This window comes from Castor canadensis, chromosome 14 (genome assembly GCF_047511655.1).
Source record: "Castor canadensis chromosome 14, mCasCan1.hap1v2, whole genome shotgun sequence".
NCBI classification, from domain to species: Eukaryota; Metazoa; Chordata; class Mammalia; order Rodentia; family Castoridae; genus Castor; species Castor canadensis.
In genome coordinates this window covers 36,331,296-36,355,325 of record NC_133399.1, presented here as the reverse complement: position 1 = coordinate 36,355,325, position 24,030 = coordinate 36,331,296, and the positions used below count along the sequence as shown (strand labels likewise).

The following is a 24,030-nucleotide window of genomic DNA, read 5'->3' as shown; positions in this document are numbered from 1 at the left end:
AACCCTAGTACCACCAAAAAAAAACTAGTGACAGCTAGTGATTGTGTGTGAGAGATACACTGATGCCCAACATATGCTTGGGGACAGTAACAGGCAGGACAGGTACTCAAGGGGAGAACAGAAGTGCCTGGCAGGATCTGTGGACAGACTGAGGCGGTCTCCGCCTCCTTTCCTTCCTCGTCTGCCCTCCCACCCCGAAGGCAGCCCCCACCTTTTGTGCTGGCCCGTGGAGCAGAAGCCACAGTTACTTCCTGAAGGCAGCCACCTCGGCTTAGAGCCCACTCACCCTGTGGCCCATCATCCACCTGCAGCCATGGTGAGTCCTCAAGACCTGGGAGAGGCCTGTAACTGGCAGAGAAGCAAGGGGCAAAACAGGTGGGAACTGAAAGGCATGCCCCAAGGGTGGAAATGGAAGGTGGAGGCTAGGAAAACAGTGCGGAGAAACAGAACGACTCAGGCAAAGGCCGAAAGGTAGGAGGAAGCAGCAGGGCACAGCTCCGGCTCCTATGGTCCAGGCCCGGTCTGTGACTGTGAAAGGGCAGGTGGGCCTGCCTGGGATGATTCCTCTCTCCCCGAGATAGCGTGAACGACAACCTGGGAACAGGCAGCTGAGTTGAGAGCAGAGGCTTCCTGTGGGGTAACTAAGTGGGTCATGCACCCACTGCCCCTTCCCCCTAGCTAGTCACCAAGTCATGACCTGCTAACCCCGACTTATCTAGCCCTGTGGTCACCCAGGCTGGGAGCTTTAACAGTGGCATTTCAGGCCCCAGCAAGAATCACCTCTTTTCCCAGGAGTGAGCCTGGTCTTCAGGATCTTGGTTAGGTAAAGTGAGGCACAAACAGGGACAAGGTTCAATTGTTCCTCCAATCTCTTTGATCCCAGGTGAAGACAGGCTAGGGGGCCCAAGGCAGAGCCTCCTTAGAGGCAGCCTGGCCTTCCTGAGCATCTACCTGTGTCTGTGACCCACAGTACATAACATCTTCAAGGACACCAGGAACATTCTGGGCATGCCCTGAATGGTGCATGTTCCAGCAGATGCCCGTTGTGGGGATGGGGGAAGACTGCCTGCTAGTCCTCACAGGGCTGTTGACTGAGCCTCTCGGCCCAATAACCTGGGTGTCAGGGACTGAGACACCCAGGCTATTGGGCACATCTCAGAGTATATGCTTGTCTTTGTGGGCCTGTATATTATTTCTGCAAATACTGACTGTGTGCCTACTATGTGCTAGGCACTGAGAGATCAGCAATAAATGAGCCAAGTCTCTTCCCTGCAGGGGTTAAGAAGAAATAGGGGTATGTGCATACCGAAACAAAAATCAAAATTTTAAAAAGCCAGGCAAGCTGGGCATTGTGTGGTGCACATCTGTTATTCCACCACTGGGATCGTGAACTCAAGGCCAGCCTGGGTTACATAGTGAGACGCTGTCTCAAACAAAGCAAAACATGTCATGCACCAGTGGCTCACACTGTAATCCTAGCTACTCAGGAGGCAGAGATCAGGAGGATCAAGATTCAAAGCCAGCCTGGGCAAATAGTTCACAAGACCCTATCTCAAAAAAGCCCATCACAAAAAAGGACTGGTGGAATGGCTCAAGGAGTAGGCCTTGAGTTCAAACCCCAGAACCACAAAAAAAAAGCAGAACAAAACAAACCCCCACATGGGGCTGGGGGTGTAGCTCAGTAGTATAGTGCTTGTTTAGCATGCACAATTGTTGGGTTCCATCCCCAGCGCCTGGAAAAAAAAAAAGTCAAGACATATTACAGAAAACCAACACAAGAAAAAAAAATATTTCTTATCTGTGGCAGATAAGAAGATGGGCAGGGATGGGGAGCAAGGAGACGGAGGAATTGATTGGAATAAGGAGATCCTGTCTCATTAGAGAGACTAATGCAGTTGGGGGTACATGTCCCGAACAAGGGGCAGGGCAGGGCAGAGGGGGCCAGCTGGGTGGTTCAGGGATGGTTCGTTTTTCCTTGTGGATAAGGTAAGAGGGCTTCCTTCAACTGCTGCGGGGGGAACTGAGCAAGTCTGGGGGTGGGGAGCAGCACCAGGAAGGGCCTGTTACAATAATCTGGGCAGTGGGGGAGCAGTTCCTCCAGCCGGGGGGACGGTGGAGGCAGTGAGAAGTGGTTGGATACCGGATGTGTTTTGAAATTAAAACTGAAAGGACATGGAGAGGTGGAAGGCTAAGGGGTCAAGGATCTTGAGAAGGTACCTCCAACTGGGAGAAGGAGTGTTTGGGGGGTGCAGGCATGGGGAGAAGCTTCTGGAGATGGGTCCTGCTTGGGGTGAAGTTTGACTCCTAAGGGGAAAAGTCAGGAAGGTGTGGCTCCCAGGAGGTCAGCTGGTAGTTCTTAGCCAAAAAGAAACAGGCCTAGCCGGGCGCCGGTGGTTCACACTATAATCCTAACTATTCAGGAGGCAGAGATCAGAAGGATCAAAACCTGGGCAAATAGTTTATGAGACCCTATCTCAATGAAACTCATCACAAAAAAAGACTGGTGGAGATACTCAAGATGTAGGCTCTGAGTTCAAACCCTAGTACTAAAAAAAAAAAAGAGAAGCAGGGCTGAGAGCCAGTTGGGCGCCGCAGAACAGGATGGTGGTGATAGATTTGGGTGTCTATAACTGCCAGATCTTTCCACCACCCACTCTTCTGTGTGAACGAGCTTACCTGATGCCTTGTGAACTCTAGGAGAACCATCAGAATTTCCGAAGCCTCCAAGCCAAGTTCCAGGCCTCTCAGCCAGAGCCCAGTGAACTTCCCAAAAAGCCTCCAAAGCCTGAGTTCAACAAACTGCTGAAGAAGTTCCCACCGCCTGAGTTAAGTGAACAGTCCAAGAAGCTCCCACAGCCAGAGATCACTGATCTCCCCAAGAAGCCTGCGCAGCCTGATTTCACTGGTCTCCCCACAAAGCCTCCGCAGCCTGAGTTCACTGATGTCCCCAAGAAGCCCCTGCAGCCTGAGTTCAATGATCTCCCCAAGAAGTCCCTGCAGCCTGAATTCACTGATGCCAAGAAATTCCCACAGCCCCAGTTGGCTGATCTCCCCAAGAATCCCTCACAGCCCCAATTTACGGATTTCCCCAAGAAGCCCCGGCAGCTTGAGGCCACTCAGTTTCCCAAGAAGCCCCCACAGCCCGAGGTCAGTGGGGCTACTCAGAAGGCCTTGCAGCCAGAGCCTAGCACACTTGCCCAGAAGCCTCTGCAGCCCCAGCTCAGCACCCCTGTCAAGCCCCCCTTAGAACCCAAACCCAGTCCATTAACTAAGAAGTTCTGGCAATCTGAATCCAGCGAGGCCTCCCAGATGCCCTCACAGACCCAGTTCAGTGCCTTTCCCAAGAAACCCCCACAGCTGCAGGGCAATGGCCTCCCCAAGAAGTCCTTGCCCCAGCCTGAGTTTGTGGAGGTCACTCAGACGTCCCCCTCAAAGTCTGGTCACAGGGAGCCCCACCCTCACTCCCCAAAGCCTGACTTCAGCACTTTTCCCAGGAAGTCCCCACAGCCTCAGGCCAGTAGCCTCTCTAAGAAGTCCCTGCCACAGCCTGAGTCTGGTGAGCTCCCTCATACTCTGCCCTGGAAGCTTGAGTCCAGTGAACCCCAATCCTACCCCCCACAGCTGGGCTTCAGTACATTTCCCAAGAAGCCCCCACAGCCTCAGCTAAGTGACATCCCCAGGAAGCCCCCACAATTGGAGTTTGGTGAACTTACCAGGACATCCTCAGAGCCCGAGGTCAGTATGCTTCCTAAGAGGCCACGGCAGCCCGAGTTCAAGCCACTTTCCAAGAAGCCCCCACAGCCTGAGCTGGGTGGTCTCCCCAGGACGTCCTCAGAGCCAGAGTTCAACTTGCTCCCCAGGAAGTTTCCACAGCCCGAGCACAGGGGGCCACCCCGCAAGCTCTCCCAGCCTGAGCCCAATGTTGTGCTCAAGAAGCACCCCCAGCCCGTGTTTTTCAGGGTTGTCCCTCAAAAGTCACCACTCCCTGGCTCGGTTTCTGAGAGCTCACTGCCCACTGCCATCGTGAGCTCCACCCACAGGTTCCCACTAAGTCCAGGATTTGGAGCCAGTGGGAGCCCCCGATGGAGGTCAGAAGACTTCAAAGCCCACCACCTACCCCGGCGAAGGCCTCTGCCCTCAGCCAGCAGTCTGGGAGACCCTCCAGCCAAGCCCCCACTGCCCCCAGGCCCCATCAATATCCACAGCTTTCGGAGACCAATGGCAGCATCCACAGGTGGGTTAAGGTGGGTGGTTCAAGTAGAGATGGCCTGAGGCTCCGGGGCAGGACTGCCTCCCTCCCATGCTCTCTTCTCCACAGCTCTACAGAGCACCTGCTCTTCCACTGTGACCCACTTCCAGGCCCAACAGCCTAAAGACATCCCACAGTGAGTGTGGAGAGGAAGGGGACCAGGCCCAGGGATGGGGTTGGGGGGGAGGGCCTCATCTCATGTATCCCTGCAGGGACCCAGATGAGATCTATGAGCTGTACGATGACGTGGAACCCACAGATGATTCCAGCCCCAGCCCCAGGAGCAGAGGTTTGTGGGTGGCTTTCCTAGACACATGGGAAGCTTTCTTTTCAAGGGCACTTTCTGCCATGCTCCTGGTGTAAGGCCAAGAAGTGATCCAGGTCACACTGGCTCCTGGTGGGCCAGACTGGGAGGAAGAGGAAGCCCAGAAGCCAGTAGCCAGTGAGAAGGTTGTTGTGGGCAGGAGTGGCTCCGGGTGGCAGGGAGCCTAGATAGCCATGAAGAATCCAGAGATCAAAAACAGCAGGACCTGGCAGTGTGTTTGGGGTGAGGTGAGCAAGCTCACTGCATGGTGAGTCCTAAGTTTAGAGCCTAATGCTCAGGTGTACAGCAGAGCCACCACAAAGTTGGACAAGATGCCAGCCAGGTTCCATGTTAGGTTAGAGCTGTGTTCAAGGTACCAAGGGGATGACGCTGGGCAGGACCGTGGGCCTGGATTTAAAGAGAGCGGTGCAGGCTGGCGATGGGTGTGACAGTGGCCGGAAGGGATACCACTCTGCTCTGGAGTTCCAAAGGACTCTTTTCTTTCTTCAGTCCATGCTTCTGGAGGTCGGGAGCGGGGAAGGCAGGCAGACTTCTGCCTCCAGGCCTGCTTCAGGGTTAGCACCGCCATGTGTACAATAAGGGCTTCCAGGCAGGCAAGCATTTCACTGACTGCAGCTTCACCCCCACCCCTGACCCAAGGCATCATCACCTCCATGGCATCAACCCGGAAGTTCCAGGATCTGAGACTTGCCCAGCTCACAGCACATCCAGAGCTGTGGGGGCTCCCGGTCCTGTATATGCAAAGGGCTTCCTGAAGGGAGCCAGGTAATCTAGCCTTTAGGATGTTCCTGCCCTCCCACCACCATACCAAACAAGGCTGCCTTCAGATTGTCCAGCCCTTGCTCCTTCCTGGGCCCCTTTTGCTTCCTCTGGGCAATCCCCGGGAGCTGCTTGCAACACCTTCCTGAGCACAGCTTCCTGACAGGGCCCCTTCTGCTTCCGCTACAGGGAGGCTCTGTGGCTTGGGTCTGGGGGCTGTGGGGAAGGCAACTGCTTAGCATTCTAGCCACTCCACTTCCAGGGTCCCCACCAGTCCACCCAAACCAGACAGACACAACTCCACCTTGCACCCTATAACCATATAACCTCCTCCCCAGACCCAGCTTAAGACCATGATCAAATACCATACCTCCCAGGGTCTCTCCTCAGGATGCTGGATGCCTGATCCCATGCACGCAGATGCTTTGGGGGACTTAACCAGAGCCTCCAGCTAGCTAGGCAAGCACTCTACCACTGGAGCCACACCTTTTCTTTGCATTTTGAGCCTCATTAATCTTGTACAGGCTAGCCGCAAACTCTTGATCCTCCTGTCTCCGCTTCCCAAGTAGCTAGGATTACAGGTATGCACCACCATACCTGGCTTGCTTTGTCATTTTCAAACTTATCCTTTTACTGGCAGGGTGGACCAAGTGGGTCAGGACTAATGGCTCCTTCCTTGGAGCAGTGATAGTTCCAGTTGGTCTCTAGAAAACTGGGGGCTCCTGTGCTAAAGGGGAAGGGTCCAGCCTTTCTCAGAATATGAGTAGGCTTACAGTAGAAGGCAGGCAGTGAGTGACCTGCTCAGGTTAACCCAGCACAGCAGGCCCCAGGGACCTGAGGTGGCACACTTATATATGCTCCTGACTGGGTGACCCCTCCACCTCCAGGCAGCCTTTGATGCAGGAGCGATGGAAGGACTGTAATCTGGGTGGGAGCCCTGAAGACATTATTGTCTGATGCTGAGCCCTAGATCAGTGCTGACTGGTTGAATGGGTCTAATACAGATGCCCCTCAGTGGACTGCCTGATATGAGGGATGATAAAAAGGACAAGCAGGGACCTCGGGTTCAACTTCACTTGTGGGGTTCCAGAGGCTCCTGCTTTCAGCCACACCCTTGGCCAGCAGGGCTCATACCCAGAAGACTGGTCCATTGTAAGAAGTGGCACAGGCCAGGCGTTAGTGACGCATGTCTGTAATCCTAGCTACTCAGGAGAGAGATTAGGAAATTGTGGTCTGAAGCCAGGCCAGGCAGTTTGTGAGACCGTATCTTGACATCACAAAAAAAAAAAATAAATAAATAGAAAAAGACTGGTGGAATGAATCAAGGTGTAGGCCCTGAGACTTGGAGGGCGGGAGGGATGCAAAAATCCACCCTGCCTCTACCACCTAGGTTGACTTCTCTGAGCCTTTATTTTACTCAGCAGCAAGTTATCACCTACTAGCACAAATAAGGTGGTTGTGAAGGTCAGAACAAGTCAACAGGGTAGAGCAGTTTCTGCCATGCCAGCATGTGAAATTAAGAAATGTAAGGCAATCCACTAGAACTAATGAGCCCTGAGAAAGGCCCACGAAGGTGCCAGACTCAGAGAGGTCTTGAGAACGGACACAGGGCAGGCTCACTCCATGTCAAGCCACTGGGTGGGGTAGAGGCTGGGCTAGAGGGTCCTAGCCCTGACTTGGTGTTAACTGCCCCCAGATGAAGTGCCATCTACTCAGCAAGTCACCAGGAGGCCGCCACAAGACCCAGACAGGTACAAGACAAAGGGGGTGAGACAGGGTTGGAAGAGGACCACTTCTTGCTCATGAGCATTCCAATTCTGTATCAGGAAAGAGAAGGCTCCTCAGTCACAGCAGTTGCCACCCATGGACCCAAAGTTGCTGAAACAGATCAGGAAAGCAGAAAAAGCAGAGAGGGAGTTCCGGAAGAAGTTCAAGGTATGGACCCCCAAGCCAAGCAAGAGTCCTGGAGGGCTAGGACCGGGAGAGAAGGCAGGATGCCTGCATTAACAGTATAAGCAGAAGATCTAACATCTTGCCCCTTAGTTTGAAGGAGAGATCGTGATTCACACGAGGATGATGATTGACCCCAATGCCAAAACCCGGCGTGGGGGTGGCAAGCATCTGGGGATCCGTCGTGGCGAGATTCTGGAGGTGATCGAATTCACGAACAAGGACGAGATGCTGTGCAGGGACCCCAAGGGCAAATGTGAGTGGGCTGGGTACCCAGGGAAGGATGGGAGCCAGCCAGGGATAAGAATCCACCATGCCTATTCTCTCCTACTTCAGATGGCTACGTACCCAGAACTGCACTCCTGCCCCTGTGAGTACTGGCTGGCCCTGCTCTGGTGGGAGATAGTGGGGACTGCCACCTAATCTGATTAAGCTCTCCACCAGGGAAACGGAGGTGTATGATGACGTTGGCTTCTGGGGTAAGTAGACCATTCAGGAGGGCTAGAAGGGACCATGGTGTTTCCAGAGGGGCTGCTCACTACCACGCCTCTGGGGAGAAGGGTCACTTGAAAGCCATTCTTTGCAGACCCTCTGGACAGCCAACCATTCCCCCGAGGACATTAAAGCCCACAGGTGAGGCTCAGGACAGCCTACCATCCCAGCCAGCCACTAAGCCAGGAACCTGGATTCCAGTTTGGCAGAGACAGCTGCCCAGGAGCACACGTGACCACATAAAGTCAACTTTGAAAGCAATCCTTGCTTCTTGTCTTTTCTTGACCTCCTAACTCGCACACAGTGAAGTCTGGGTACCTACTATCACTGCACATACACGTGTATATGTGAGTGGGGCACTTCACCCCTCAGCTATAAAGGTAACAAAGGAAAAAATCAGTTGCCTGTCAGAGTTGGGGGAGAGCTGGGTAGCAGCACACACCCCACATCCAGGACAAGCAGCAGCCAGTCTCTCACCAAGTGAGTTTATGACAGCCCTTCACTGGTGAGTGGACTGACAGGGCTACGGTATCAAGTTTATCCCAAACTTCTGACAAACTAGAAATGAGCCTGACATTGTTTGGACCCCACAGAATAAAATCACAAGGGAGCAGATAAGATGGCTTTCAGGACTGCTCTAAAATGTTCGACTGCAGGGACTGGTGGAGTGGTTCAAGTGGTAGAATGGCTGCCTAGCAAGTGTGAGGCCCTGAGTTCAAACCCCAGTACCACCAAAAAAAAATATTTTTATTATCAGCACTGGTGAATCAAAGACACCCTCAAAATGAGGCTTCCACAGAAGTTTTCCTAATGTGGCCAGGGCCCTTGTCCCCCTCATCCCTGGGGCTCTCAGACAAACAACAGGGGTGAGGTCCCTCAGGGTCACAGCTCTGAAGGAAGAAAGAAGCCAAAGTGGCTTCAGCTCCCAAAACGACAGGTGACTGCCCCCACAATACACACGCAAGAGCAAACTGCTTTCAGGAACTGGTATTTATTATCAAAGTCATATTTGATGTCAACAAGATGCCACAACTACAAAAAAAATTGCGCACATTGCAATCTCAATGCAAACAGTCAAATGGAACCCCAGTCATTAAAAAAGTAATTCGAATTACCCCAAAAAGCAACTGAATTTTTTAAACATCTTTATACATCCAGCCAACAAATTAAAATGGTTAACAAGAAAAAATACAAATTCAGAGGTCTGGTATTGATGTTTAAAAAAGGCAACCGCTTAAGCATTTCTATCGATTCGAACATCTATCTCTCGGCCACTCAGCTTCATGCCATTCATCATCCGGCAGGCTCTTTCAGCCACCTCTGGCGACTCAAATTTAACCACACCGCACCCCTTGGACTTCCCGTTCTCCATCTTGATGTCAGCGTACAGCACATGGCCTAGCACAGGGAGGGAAGAAGAGACCACACATGTCAGGCAAACTAAGAGCTCAGCCTCAGTCTGGGCTCCACTCAGTCCAGATCACCTGTTGAACTTTGGTGACACAGTCAAAAAGGAGAGAGACCCTTGAGCATGAAGTGCAAATGCTCAAAACACCAACACAGTGACTACAGCCCCTCTGCCACATTGCCATTGTTCTGTGAGCAGGAGAACAGTCTGCTCCCCTTTACAGTCCAGGAAATTTCAAAGAGAAGGGGTTGGGTGAAGTCCACTTCAGACATAAAAATTGTAGGGGCTCCGTTTTTGATACATTGCCACCTTCAGTCACAAAACCAATCACTACTGTACTGTCCCAATGTAAGCCAGGTAAAAACTGGCCAGCAGATTACACACATTCACCTCAAGCACCTACAAAGCACCCAAGAATGTGTTAAGCACTGTGGACACAGGGTCTACAGGTAAGAGCACATACACAAGGCTCAACTCCAGTGAGGGACAAGGATAGTGCAGGAGGGTACAGGGGACCAATAATGCTCTAGGGAAAACATTCCAGGGGCTTCTCACGGTAAAATTCTGAAAGGGCTTAAGTAGAAATTCAACAGAAAAGACTCCTGCCAGGAATGGCTGGAACCAGAGCATTTCAGGGGAACACTTAGAGCTCGGGTTCAAGGTCAGCAAGATGAAGAGACTTGTACATGTGCACTTTCTTAGAGGTGGGAAGTAGCAGGACTCCTTTTGATTTTTCAGAAAATCTAGCTACGATGTGAAAACTGCAACAGGAAGAGGGAAAAAAGCAGGCTCTGAATCAACAGCTTTCCTCCAGAAAAAAACAGGGAGAAGTGGCAAGAGTGGTGAAATGTGAGCCAATCCTGAAACAATAAATGAGAAAAAAAGAGGAGCTGGCAGCCACCCAAACTTTGGGTTAGGTCTAACACAGATGAAAAGGAGCAGTGCAATGAGGGTTCACCCCAAAGGGCAGGGAAAGACGACGAACTTCGTTTCAATCACAAAGTAAGCCTTCCAGAAGGGTTGCCTGGTATGCCAAGAAACAAACATGTCCAGACCTGTGCAGTCTCACCCACAGCACTTGCTGACCACACTGTGAGTGCAATTTGAGGCACCAAACCAGCAGTACTATGGGGAAAAGCAATTTTGTCTTGGATGTGGCTTATAGCTCTGACAAGCCACATAACCCTAGAAAGGTGGCTTTGCTGACTCATCTGTAAAAAAAGGAAAACACTACTTCCTTTCAAAATTCTAAAGGAAGCTTATGGGTGGTAGTGCACACCCATAATCCCAGCACTCAGGAGGCTAGGGAGGAGCATTTAAGAGTTCAAAGGCCAGCTTGGGCTATGTAGCAAGATTCTGTCTCAAAAATACTGTAAAAGGAAAAAAAAGAACACAGGTGAAAAGTACCTGACACATACCAGGACACTCAATTCCAGTCAGAGTATTTGCAGAGGCAGAACAATGGCAAGGCCCATCGTTATGCTAGAGCTAATGGACAGTGGCTGTGAAGACTAGAAATGAAACTTCCTTGTTTGACTAAGCATCACCAACAATACACAACACAGGAAAGCACCTAGAGAGCCTTTCTCAGACACTTACCACATTCGTTGAATTTGTCCTTTAGCATCTTCCAAGTAAAATCAAATGGGAGCTGAGGGGAAAAAAAGAGGTACACTAATGTGCAATCCAACCACACCTTAATGTACAAACATCACAACAGTCTATGAGGATGATTTTTAAGAATTCTCAGGCTGGGGTTATAGCTCGGTGGCAGAGCTACATCCCCCCAGTGGGTTCATTCCCAGTGGCCCACACATACATAAAAAGAATTTCTCATCACACAGAAAAACTGGCTAAGGACTACATTGGGATGCTCAGCACAGAGCAAACAAGTCTACCCAGGATGAGTTTTCTGATGTGGCAAAGTCAGCACACTCCCTGCAACTTTATCTCTAGTCTATGGTAACATCAGTCAGGGAACACAGCACTCAAGAGGCTGGTGTGGATAGCCCACACAACCACTAAACAGTGGCTAAAAGCAGCTGAGTTGTTACAGATAATTCAGTTAGAGCCACCTTTCTCAAAATCACTGTGCCAAGCCTTAGGTGCTCCTCAAGCTAAGGGATTAGAAACCACTGTCTTTCACCTCAGTCTACTCCATCACCTGGCAAGTCAAAAAAGCCAAGGCAATCACAGGACTACCATTCCTGCCATAAGCTCTCATATTCCTGCCTCATACTCCAGCACTAGATTCTGGGGACAGGGACAAGGTGTGCTCTCCATGCTGCCCAGGTCCCCCTTCAACACTGAGTTCCTGAAGAGCCACTTACATTTCTCACAAATATCTGGCAGGCCTTCCTGGCCACCCCAGGAGCATGGCCTCCAGCTCCACCAAAGGAACCTGCGAAGCTTCCTCCAAAGTTTCCACGTTCCATCTCAATGGCGCGGTCGAAGCTGGCACCGCCACCACCACCCATGGCCAGGCCCATGCGCTCAATGCCAGCGCCTAAGGCGGGGCCCATGGCCGGGCCCATGCGCTCCAGGCTATTGGCGCCCATTCGCTCCAGGCCCATGCGCTCGAGGCTGTTGGCGCCCATGCGCTCCAGGCCCATCCGCTCCAGGTTGTTGGCACCCATGCGCTCCAGGCCAGTGGCCATGCGATCCATCACAGGGCCCATGCGCTCCAGGCCGGCCCCCATGCCTGCGGGCACCATGCGCTCCATGCTCAGGCCCATGCGTTCGATGGCAGGGCCCATGCGCTCCACACCAGAGCCCATGCGCTCAATGGTCTGGCCCACACGGTCAATGGGTGCGGCCATGCGCTCCAGGCCGAAGCCCATGCCGGCACCCATGCGCTCCACACCAGAGCCAATGCGCTCCATGGTCTGGCCCATGCGCTCGATGCTGGAGGCCATGTGGTCGAGGCCCAGGGGGCCCATGCGCTCGATGCCAGAGCCCATGCGCTCAACTGAGCCCATGCGGTCCATGACCAGGCCCATGCGCTCGATCTCCGAGCCCACTCGATCCATGCCGTGGCCCAGGCCTGCGCCCATGCGCTCCATGCCGGCACCCCCAATGCGGTCAATGCCAGGGCCCATCCTCTCAATTCCGGGGACGCTGCCTCCTCCTCCACCTGAAACAGGGACACAAAACACAGGTGGGCATGAGGGATTTGTGCAGGAGTGCATGCACCATGCCAACCTGGGCACTTTACTTCACAAGCTCACACACAAATAAGAAGTTTAGTCCCTCAACAACTTAGAATTAAGACATGAAATGTTAGTAACTGCTAAAGCTGGATAATGAGTGCATGGGGTTCTTACAATCATTCTTCCCACTCTGTGACACAAAGTGAAATTTCCACAAAATTTAAAAAGAACAAAACCTCACCTCCATGTTGCTTCTGCAGTACTAGTGCCTGTGGCAAACTTTGTGAGCCACAAATTAGTTCCTAAGACCCTTGCAGTTTCACCATCACTAAACATCAAGAAATGCTTGAGGAGAGAGGAACAGAAACCCCACACTCATAGTTCCTTGGTATAACCAACAGGAGTGATGTGGAGATAATTCAGAGTCACACACAACCTTTACTCTCTCCCAACTTGTCCCCTTAAGATGTCCTGCTAGTGGCCAGTCTGCATTTCCTTAGCATTTTCAGGACATAAAGAAGCAATTATACAGCCATATAATCAAGCAGAGATAAAGGAAACAAAACACCCATATACAACATCCTGTGTGTACAAACACACATAGCTGGCCATTTCCCATGTTCTTACTTTATCAGGGAAATCACTGCCGAAGTGTAACTTCACTGGCTTTGGAAGAAAGAAGCCAATACCAGTGTGGGGTGTAATTCTGGAGGAGGCCTAGGGTCAGTCAGCAGTACAGAACGACCCGTGTTGGTGGTGTTTGCGACTCTGGACAAGGAGGCTTTTGCTCCAGCATCAAGGCCACTCCCCAGCACTTCCCACATGCAGAGCTCAAAGCTCCACAAGCTCATATTGCCCACCTCTGAACAGGGGCAGTCCAGTCAATAGCCAGCCCATTACTGACCCACACAGCCTACTTCAAGATGCAAGTGCAGGAAGAGGACACCCAGAAACTTCTAACTGGCTTTGTAGCTGACAAAGGCTGTGACCTGGCACAAGTCACTCCACCTCTCCAAGCCCATTTCTTAGCTGTAAAGCAGCACACTACCAAATGGCAAAAACAAGCACAACTTTCAGAATGTTAAGACTTTAGAGCAGAATGGCTGGAAACCATCTAACTTCCTCTTATTAGAAGAGAAAAGAGTGCTTCCCCAACAGTAACACAACTAGGGAAGAAATGATACCCAGCAGAGCTCTTCAACCAGCCCTCCACAGAAATACCCAGGAGGCAGAGATGCCAAGGGCAGGCCCAGATCCTCAGAGAAAAAAAACTCAACTGAAAAAGTACATTTAGATCTAAGTGCTCATAAAACTGTATCATGGAAGAATATATACCAAAATGTTTACACTCACCACTGGGCAATGGGCCTGCAAACACTACTTTCTCTTCGACATTTTTGGAATCTTTATGAGTACATATACACATTTTAGAAAGTAACTTATGTATCAGAGTTTTACAATCAAGTAAAAAAACATTTACTTTTGAAAATTTATACTTTTAGAGTATGGAACAAAAGAAGGTCCCCTAACTACACCAGTATGGTAATAATGACAATGGCTAACACAAAGCACTTACACAAGAGCTTTTATGTGAGAGTTAGCTTATTTACTCTTCACGACAACCCTCAGGTAGGTACTATTGCATCCCCATTTTACAGGTAAGTAGCACGAAAAGAGAGGTTCAGTCACTTGCCACACATCGCACAGCTAGGAAAAGGCAGAGCTGGCTCCCACCCTGGGCAGTCTGTGTCAGAGCCCATGTTTGTCACACTGCTCTGCTGTCCCCCAATGTAACAGCCTGTTCTAAAAATCAAAACATCAAACTAAGCGTTTCCTACCTCCTCCCTGCTTTGCAATGATCTCTCCTCTCTTCAGTGCATTACTTAGGATTTCTAAGGAAATCAGGAAGAAAAAATAATTAGCCAAATTTCTCTATGGTAATAGAAACTTGCTCATTACAGATTCCAGAGTAGAAATACTACTGATAAAAATTTTTTCAAAAGAAAGAAAAAGGGAAAGGGGAAGGGGTTTGAGAAACACATACACAGACAAGATCGTATGACAGAAAACTGAAGAGTCCTTGACGATGGGTCACAATCCTAGGACCTCATGTAGCTCCAGAGTCTGAGGCTGTTTGCAGGAATCCCTGCGAATGCGTCCAGCAGAGCGAGGAACCGTGTGCATCCATGAGCTGAACTCAAAGAGCAAGAACAGAGCCCTCAGCCCTTGCTCAGCAGCAGTTTTCCAAAGCTGGTCTGGACCCTCAATAGTGAGGCTTCCCCGTCTCACCTGGGCAGGAAATCAGGTCCCCTCTGGGACTCCTGGCTTAGATGCCTGAAGCCTACACATCCTCAGAACTGCTTCTGATTAGAGACCATTCAAGCTGTGGCTACTCACAACAGCAAAGGGGAAAACCAGCACCTACATGCAAGCTTGCCTGAAATAAGCTGGGTGTGATGATGGTGACTAAGTGATGAAGCTTCAGAAAATAAACTCCACTGTCCCACACACAACACAATGCTATTTGCAGCTCAACAGCACATCGAAAACTTCCTTAACATCTGCCTAATGATGTCACTAGTGTCCCCTTTTAAAGTTTCTCTTCAATCTTTTGTTATGTGGGATAACTTCTCTGGTTCTAAGTATACCAGCAACTTGGACAAAGGTCTCAAAAGTACATCTCATACTATCACCATACACAAGTAATTAAAACCTACCTCACCAGCTGTGTTTTATACTCCAATTAACTAGCCACAAGAGAAAGGTGGGAAGGAAAGCACACTGAAAACAATGGACTAGGTCCTGCCTGCCAGCAAATACTGAGCTCATTCTTCCATGTGACACTGGAGATCCTGTTCCAGTGAGGCCTATGTTCACTATATTTTCCTAAAACAGCACTCAGCTCAAACCACTGAAAGCAAAAGCTTTCAATCAGTACAACATGTATTTGAAAAAAGCCAAATTTCTTTCCATGGCCATTTGACAGGCCTCCCTGAACTAATTCTCCACCTGTTCTTCTCCTATACCTCCTACCCCACTGCACCGAACACCATCTGACCTGTCTGCCAACACACCCACTGCCTATGCCACCACTCATGACCCCAGCCCTCTAGTTTCAGCTGCACCCCCTGCACTGTCTCCCTGCACTGCTACTCTGAGGAGAGCACATGTACCAGGTGTCCAGAGTGATGCCTTTTTAGGTGCTAACATACCTCACATGGCTGCCTGAGGTCCTGGGAATCAACCCCTCCATGTACTTTTTCACTAGACCACTTCCATATCCTGACCTCTGGTGCTCTTCTGGGCTACTCTGAGTATCATCTCTTCAGCTGTACCACATCCCTCAAGGTAAAGGACCACAGACTTATCTTCAAAGCAACAAGTATAGGTGTTTGCACAAAGATATGCAAAGATCTACTGCCATGATATGAGAAGAGACAACGAGCAGAAGGCACTACATAAGGTGGCGCCCTGATGATTCAACTCTCAATTACATAGAAAAAAAAGACCAAGAACTGAATCCAAAAACTAACCCAGCTAACTAATCTGAAAAAAACTTAGACCTGTTATTTTACTACTTTGGCTCTAATCACAAGTAGCATCAGGGAATTCCAGGCAAAGACCTCATAATCCTAAAAAGAAAGGTGCCAAAGCAGTAGTGAACAGGCCTGCAGGTGGCATTTCCATTCAGATCTAGCAGGAAGAATTTCCTGTTGTCACATGAAGTAGCTCCACAGGCAAGAAGCCCACATCCACTCCTGTGCCACTTCAGGGACAAGAACAGGCTAACAGCCTCACCACAGAGTTGACAGGGGCCACAAAGTAGCAATGACTGAAGACTCAGAGCAAGAAAAAGGAATTATGGATGTAAAGTTACACGTCACCTCAGGCATCCACGAGGCCAAATGACAATACATTTTTTTTTTTTAAATCCCAACTACTCCAAGAATGAAAATGAAGCCAGTCCATGGCAACAGAAAACTTAAATTATCATAGTTACATACAGATATGAACTCACCCTCCCCTCAAATTCTAAAGCTTTAAAAACAATTTGAAGCCAGGCCGGGTGGCTCACAACTGCAATCCAACTACTCAGGAGGCAGAGATCAGCAGGATTGCAGTGTGAAGCCAGCCTGGGCAATAGTTCACGAGACCCTGTCTTGAAAAAAACCCATCACAAAAAAAACGGTTGGTGGAGTGGCTTGAGGTATAGGCCCTGAGTTTAAACCCAGGTCCCACCAAAAACAAACAAAAAAACACAGTGGTTAAGAAAGCCATTTGTGGGCTGGGATGTAGCTCAGTGGTACAGTGCTTGCCTAGCATGCGTGAGGCCCTGGGTTCGATCCCAGCACCAAAAAAGAAAAGACAAAAAAAAAAAAAAAAACCTCTCCCCAAGAAAGCCATTTGTTCAATTCAGCTAACCACTGTCAGGGAAAATGAAAAACTCCACCAAACAGGTCATTCTGGGAGACAGTTCCAGCAGTTCCTAACCTTCAGTAAAAGACACTGCAGATGGAAGGACTAAAGACAACCTGGACAGTTGAGAAGCTGAGATGAAGGATGGATTTTTAACACAGTATTTCTAGGGCCTTCATAAATTCTAAGAATACAGCTAATATCAACCAGACACAAAAAGCCTAAAATTCTGATCCCATCTACAAGTGTCCTTCAAGTCTCTTAGAGAATATCGCCCAGCAACCCTGTACTGCACAGGATAAGAGATGGGCAGAGATGGGGGAGGTATCCATGGCTCTAAGCTGTCTTTGACAAAAACAGTAGATCTACTTGCTCCCCGCTAACAAACGAGAATTCAAATTCTCAGAAACATGTAGGCTGAGTGGAGAAAGATAGTATCTACTGAAAAGCATAGAAACTGCTTTTCCATTTAATCCAAACAGAAAAAAAGAATTTCTGTACTGAGATAGTCCAATACCCAAGGCTTTCCATGCAAGAAAACATCCCTGGCCAATCTAGATCTGTTCCAAAGCTATCAATAAGTATCTTAGGCCCTGGAGGAGGGAGACTCCCACCCCCTTAGCAGGGCTTTGAAAAACTCTACCTGGTCTAGAGAGCTAACAGAGTTATATAAATACAACAGTTTCTACAGAATGCAGAAACTTTAAAAAGAAGCTACTGAAAGACTGAAAGAAAAACAGTGCTATAAAGGACTAACAGGTCTATAAGACAGATGATTTTTAAAAAGCCTAAGGAAAACCAGCAGACTTTGCCTGAGAAAGAAGCCCCAACATCAGGCTGAGCTTGGGCAGCCTATAAGCCCAGGGACCCCGCCCACGTGGGGTCCAAGGGGCCATCTTACCCATTCCTCTGCCAAGGGGCTCTCCAAAGCTTCGAGACATTCCCATCTCGTTTCTGGCAAAGTCTCTCTCAAATCCTCCACCCATGCCACGTTCCATCTCTGTGGAAAAAAATATTACCCTAGGCCTTTCCAGGAATACTGTTTTGTTTCAAACATTCGAAACAACACTATAGACCCACAACAGCCAACACCAAGTCAGCATATACAACTCTTCTACAGGAATCAGCATCCACCCTTTTTTCCTTAAAGAGGCATCACAAGCAAATTACTGAAAACAGCCTCTTTAGTCTCCTAAGAAGGACCAATTTAAAACTTTGATGAAACCAAACAGGTACACCTACAGCACACACCATCAAAGGCAGACTGCATAAGAGCCTGCAATTCAGCAATGCCCACCCACTGGGCAACTCAACACATGCCCAGCCACAGACTATCTGTTATAATTTCACTGAACCCTCAAAATCAACCCCTACCTGCACTACCCACACCACCACCACTGCTCCTGCACAAAGAAACTGAGGCTTACATCATTTAGTAACTTGACCAAGGTCACAGGCCTGGTAAGGCTGAGGCAAAGGCTCCTCTAACACAGAAGCATACCTGAACAAAACAGAGAAATATGCCCACGTATAGACTGGCTAGTTCCAGCTATGTAATAGGCAACTTCATCATTTTTTGGAAATGTATTTTAAAAAAAAGAGCTCTGAACTTCCATTGGCGGGGGAGCAATGACAGCTGACACCAGCTTGAGAAAGACTTTCATAGGCTACTTTTTTCCTGTAACCTCATGACTCAAATGTGTTCCACTTTGTTTCCCTCCCCTACTGAGACATCCTGGAAAAAACTAGTATTATTGGGCTGGGTATACAGCTCAGTGATAGAGCTCTTTCCTCTCATAACATGAAGCCCTGGGTTCTATCCCCAGCACAACATTAAAAAAAAAATTCTATTATTAGTCTTATTCCTTACATATCAGGTAAACAGGTGGTATATAATGGACACGATTTATTTATTTTATAATCACAAAGAATGCTTATATGCAGGCATGCATCCTCATCCATTCAATCAAGTAAACAATTAAGAGATGTGGAAGGAGGTTCAGGCATTATGAACTAAGAAGAACTCTGGCAAAGATGGACTTATTCATAGTTTGAACACCTAAGTAAACCTCATAGGTTTGCTATCTGTTGGAAATGCCTGAGGGTGGGCAGGGGTCAGTCAGCTCAAGTGGCCAAACAGAAATCGCAGAGTAGCAACATCTGTGAAGGTCATATGCCCTCCCACCCTCAGAAAAGGAAATCACATGCAGCAGACCTCAGAACTAATCTTTCCAACTGTCAACAGGACCACAGAGTGCCAATTAACTTAAATCAAATCTAAAATGTCTCAATTTTTTTGCAGTACTGGGGAATGAACCCAGAGCCCCGTGCCTGCTTGCTTGCTCAGTGAGAGCTTGCTAGGCCAGCTCTTATACACTTGAGCCACACCCCCAGCAAAGTTAAGAATCTTATTCACTGGATTACAATTACTAGTTTGTCACATGCTCAGCAGAGCTCCCATGCCCACCCTCACCACTCCTCTCCTCAGAGCAACAACCCAAAGTTTCTTCCCTAATGATCTGTTCTGAGCTCATACATTCAAGCCAGACTTCAAGTTTTCACTTTTATTAAACTCTCAGGAACCTAAGAGCAGTAGGCAAGCCCAAGAACACACTGGAAACATGAACCTCTGTCCACATATTACTGACAGTGACTACCTTCCTACATCTTTTCACCATCATATACAAGGCACCGCAGGAGAAAGCAGTAAATCCCTACCCCTCAACTCTGCACTCTGGAGGCAGCACAGTCTGCTGAATAGCCTAAGCTTATTAAGATGCTTGCTCACTCCACACTACTTTGACATTATACATTCCTACAGACCAGCAGAGAAACATTTAAACCCAAATCCTTAATAATGTCTCATTCCAGTTTTATAAATAAAAATAGCAGCTTTCCAGCAGGTGGAGGGGCAAAGAATCAACCAGCAAACAGATGATTTAAAAAATAAAGACTTCCACTTTCTCAGCACCGGGGCTGACGCTGTGCTGGAGGCGTTTCTAAAAGGCAGGATCGAGGCATGATGAAGAGCCAGGTTCTGGAGCCAACCTGGGTTCACATTCTGGCACCACCATTTACTAGCCATGTGAACTTAGGCAAGTCACTCTCTGTGCCTCAGCTTCCGATGAAATGGGGAGAACAGTACCTACGTGTCATGTGGTTCTTGCAAGGACTAAATGGAGTAACACACTGTTAATACTAAAATTGATACTATACTTTTGTTAAGAGGTTGGGAGAACAGTAAGTTTTGACAGAAAACACCAAAATTTGTGATGTGTAAATGCTACATTAAAGGAGTTTATGGTTTTTATTAATGCCTCTTCTCTGCCCACAGCTTGGAATCATCTAGGCAGATGATCAAGAACTACCCACCCAAGCACCCCTGGGATCATTCCATGAACCTGATCAAAATCTTCAAACAACCCATCACATGTGGAATAATTTTTAAGTTTGCAAGACATAACCACAGATGTCTACATGTTTTTGAGTGCTGGAGACAATAAGGAAGCTTTTGAAATAATTAAAGCAACTCAAAAACATCTGATTCAGAAGCAAAAGTAGGACATCATTCAAAGATGGTCTGCAGTCTATAAAGATCACTGGGGAGCCCACAGCCAGCAAAGGTTAGGCACCAGGAGGAGAAAACACAAATCTTACCATTTATCCGGCCCATGTTCATCCCAGATCCAAATCGCCCCATGTTTTCCATACCACCACCAAAGGGTCCCTCCATGCCTGCAACAAAGATGTACATTTTAGTGCCATCCCAATGATACTACTCAGACTGATCAAGGAAAGAAGAATGTTTTCACATGTTTTGCTTTCAGCATTTTCTACCAAGAACTTACCAAGTTTAAGAGCTTTTGAAAAACAAAACTGTTGTGCCCTTGTTTTCACAAAATTAAAAAAAACAAAACATCACCATCTTCAGAAAGCTCATTTGATCCAACCCCCTCAATGAATACACAAAGCAAAAAGAGGTCCAGAGAGATGGAATGATTTGCCCAAGGTCACAGAGCTAGTCAGCAAGAAAGCCAGAAGTGAAAGCCAACACCAGCAAAGACAATGGACAAGTAAGAAAAGTCATTTCTAGACCCAAATCTTTTGGAAACCGAAGTGCAGATGTCATGCAGGGCTTGAAAGACAAGGAAGAAAAGAGGAAGAAGAGAGGAAAAACATACCTAAAAGTGATTAATTTGTATTTCATTTTAAATTTCTTACCTCCCATTTTATTTATTCCAAATCCTATGCCTTCCATTCCCATTCCTTAAAAAGAAAAAGTCAATGCAAACTAAAATTATGTCAAAGCAGTAACGTTTAAACTTCAAAATCACAACTTTCCAAACCAATAAATGGAAATATCTGATGACAAATACATTCTGGGGGATGGGGGGGCAAGCTACCAATTCAACTGTGAAAAGATCGCATTTCAAGCAAACTAATCATTTAACAAATTAAGCATCATGTGGTTTAAAATTCTGTACGGTCCAGTTTTATTAAATGACCAAGCTGGACAGTATTTTAAACATGAAATATAATTATCAGACAGACCATGCATGAACACTCACTTTTCAGAATTTTATAGAACAGAAGTGGACTTTTAATAAACATCCCTGCTAAACGTAAAATCCTTTCTTAAAAAAGAAAAAAAAAAAAAAAAGCACTTCCTAGAACAGAGACAAAGGCTTTCCTTTGGGTGTCAGACAAGAGTGCGTGTTTTATGTTGGCAGAGTCATTTGAGGTAGTGACCCAGAGTTACCAGGGATATGTAAAAGTAACTGTGGGAGGATAGAGAATCATTCACATCACAATCTCAAATGATTCCAAGAAAGAAAACCCGTAAGTCTGAGGTCATGAAAGTAAAATCTCTTTGTAATTTTGGCAGGAGTGGGGTTTGAACCCAGGGTCTCATCCTTGGTAGGGAGGCATGTTACCACCTGAGCCACTCTACCAGCCCCTGAAGTTTCTCTTAATGTATAGAAATAACTCAGAAATATATATACAGAAATAAAAACTTTTAAGTGCCAAAGTTTAAGTTTATTCTACACAACCATCCTTTCATTCGTTAGCTTTTCCTTGTCTTCTTGAGCAAAGACAACTGTCCATTACTTTTCCTAGTCACCTGTGACAATTATGTTGTCAAACAGTGAGGCCCTCTATTACCACCTGGTACTATCAATGCCTTCACTGCTAGACGAAGCCATACCAACATCCAGGTGAGGCCCCAAGGTGATCTGAGTGACAGAATTATCAGGGCACTGCAGCACTGCTGTAGTCTCACGTCAAGATACCTACAGTCTGTCACTGATGGTGTGACCTTGGGCAAGACCAACTCTCTGGCTTGCCTCCTTTTATTGAATGATTTAACTATCTCAGCTCTGAAGTCATTGTTGAAGGTAAAACAGAAATGTATATTGTTTTAAAAAAATCCAACTCAATAAAAACACAAAATACCGCCGTTATCAAAATGAAGTATTTTGTCCCAATTATATCTTTATTCCATTTGAACTACTTAAAGCCCAATTACTACAATAATTTTAACTTCCCTAAAATTTCCAATCAAGTTGCACTATAATTCTCACCTGCAGGCCCTATGTTTCCCATTCCAATGCCTTTGTTCAGATGATTGGCATCAATGGGTTGCCCTCCTGGTCCCAACCCCATGCCAATACCACCAAGTCCATCTGAAAGGCAAAGACAAAGTCAGAAATGTAGATTCCCCTTCCCTTTCTTAGAAGACATTTGACCTCAAAGGCAAGCAAGTCAGTGTGCTGCAATTGTCGCACTCTATTCCCTCACCCTAAGCAAAACCAGGGCCCAATTCACACTTCAACATCTGCATGGATGGGAGCACTCTTTATTTAGAAATAGCTTTTCATATGCAATCACAGATTTGAGTTTGTGTTCTACAGCTACACAACAAAAGCAGCTAAAAACCAGTTCACTTGAAAAGTTGCCAAGAACTAAGAATAACCCATAGGATAAGAATCTTGAGTTCCTATTATTGTTTCCCTAAATAATGAAAAGGTTTCATTAGAAAGTGACTCAAGTCAGGCATAGTGGTCCACACCTATAAATTTCAGTTATTCAGGTAGTAGGAATGGGGCAAGTTAGTGAGATCCCATTTCAACCAATAGGTGTGGTGGTGCCTACCTATTATCCCAGGTACACAGGAAGTGTAAATAGGAGAACTGAAGTCTAGGATGGCCCAGGCCAAAATATAAGACCCTATCCCCAAATTAATTGAAAGCAAAAAGGGCTGTGGGCATGGCTCAAGTGGTAGAGCTACGTAGAGCCTAGCAAGTGAGCCCAAGTTCAACACCCGCCCCAGTACCAACAAAAAGGGGAAAAAAAAAAAAAAAAAGACAAAGTGACATCAGGTGACAAGAAGCACTAATGTGTCCCAATGCCCACTTATACCTACCTCCCGACTCAGCAGCCCAAAGGACTTTTCTCATGAAAAAATGTTACTTACAATCCAGTCAGTTCACATACTGTGCCACACTGTTCTCTGGATCTGAGTGCTTTTATTAACAAGAACACCAGTTTATTCAAAGAACCCATATTCCTGCCCTGAAAGCTTCCTAACTCTTGATACCCAAGAGTATCTACCCTCAGCTCCTGTCCCTAAACACAAATAAGGCCTGATACTTGTAATGTTCTGGCTAACTATGATCTGAGGTTTTAACCAACTGACATGAAATCATCAAAAGCAACAGAAACCTACCACAGGTTCCCAGGTATTTAATCTGATTAACATCCCTATTTCTAATTGCAGGGCAAGAGCACTAAGAGATTACCAAGGTTACTCATTCCCAAAGCAGCCAAGGCTCTGAAGTCAACCCTCTTGAGTTGTGAGGGGAGACAAAGAGCCAGGGATAACAGGCTCTCTGGGGCCCAGTGCTGCTGCTGCAGCTGCTCCTACTCCTCCTTGCAAGAGTCAACAAGAGCCATGGCAAACATTAGCAACCATTTACTTGAAAATAGGTGTGTTAACACAAGGAACAGTAGTCCCTCTCTACATAAGGGTGCCTTTCAACAGAAAAGCTATCTTCTGGGTGTGTGGGTGGTAGTATTGCAGGGGGGCGGGGGGAGCGGTGTCTTGGAGACTGAACCCAGAGCCCTGAACTTGGCACTACACCAAGGAGCTATACCTCTAACCTGTATTTTTGTTTTGTTTTGTTACTGGGTTTTAGTTTTAGTGCTGGGGATTGAGCTAGCTGTATTGATCTACACTGAGCTAGTCTTGATTCTTGAAGCCACCCATTTTCCTCAAGACCTG

The 24,030-nt window shown here is 47.6% G+C and overlaps 2 protein-coding genes across 9 annotated transcripts in view; one reads left to right on the top strand and one right to left on the bottom strand.

Annotated features, from left to right (window-relative positions):
• Nucleotides 1–191: 191 nt before the first annotated feature.
• Pram1 (PML-RARA regulated adaptor molecule 1) lies at nt 192–8,461 on the top strand. Of its 2 annotated transcripts, XM_020160378.2 has the most exons (10): nt 192–316; nt 2,698–4,234; nt 4,319–4,385; nt 4,462–4,538; nt 7,030–7,084; nt 7,160–7,268; nt 7,377–7,539; nt 7,620–7,653; nt 7,728–7,762; nt 7,870–8,461. In XM_020160378.2, exons 1-10 carry the CDS (start codon nt 314–316, stop codon nt 7,905–7,907), a joined length of 2,118 nt encoding a protein of 705 aa, XP_020015967.1. In that variant the 5' UTR covers nt 192–313; the 3' UTR covers nt 7,908–8,461. The 2 variants fall into 2 exon arrangements, 1 of the variants encoding a protein (XP_020015967.1); XR_002212159.2 differs by lacking the exons at nt 7,377–7,539; nt 7,620–7,653; nt 7,728–7,762; nt 7,870–8,461 and adding an exon at nt 5,214–5,339 and having other exon boundaries at nt 7,160–7,222.
• A 289-nt stretch (nt 8,462–8,750) lies between these two features.
• Hnrnpm (heterogeneous nuclear ribonucleoprotein M) overlaps nt 8,751–24,030 on the bottom strand; it is a 40,843-nt gene continuing 25,563 nt past the window's right edge. For 2 of the 7 annotated variants that reach the window (XM_074054265.1, XM_020160376.2), the window contains 8 exons: nt 22,331–22,432; nt 20,970–21,014; nt 20,406–20,483; nt 17,650–17,748; nt 14,171–14,224; nt 11,514–12,316; nt 10,783–10,834; nt 8,751–9,173 (listed from right to left, as the gene is read on the bottom strand). In XM_074054265.1, the coding sequence (XP_073910366.1) occupies nt 9,010–9,173; nt 10,783–10,834; nt 11,514–12,316; nt 14,171–14,224; nt 17,650–17,748; nt 20,406–20,483; nt 20,970–21,014; nt 22,331–22,432 (1,397 nt within the window). In that variant the 3' untranslated portion in view covers nt 8,751–9,009. The remainder of the gene's footprint in view (nt 9,174–10,782; nt 10,835–11,513; nt 12,317–14,170; nt 14,225–17,649; nt 17,749–20,405; nt 20,484–20,969; nt 21,015–22,330; nt 22,433–24,030) is intronic. The other 5 variants (XM_020160375.2, XM_020160369.2, XM_074054267.1 and 2 more) reach the window with 3 other exon arrangements.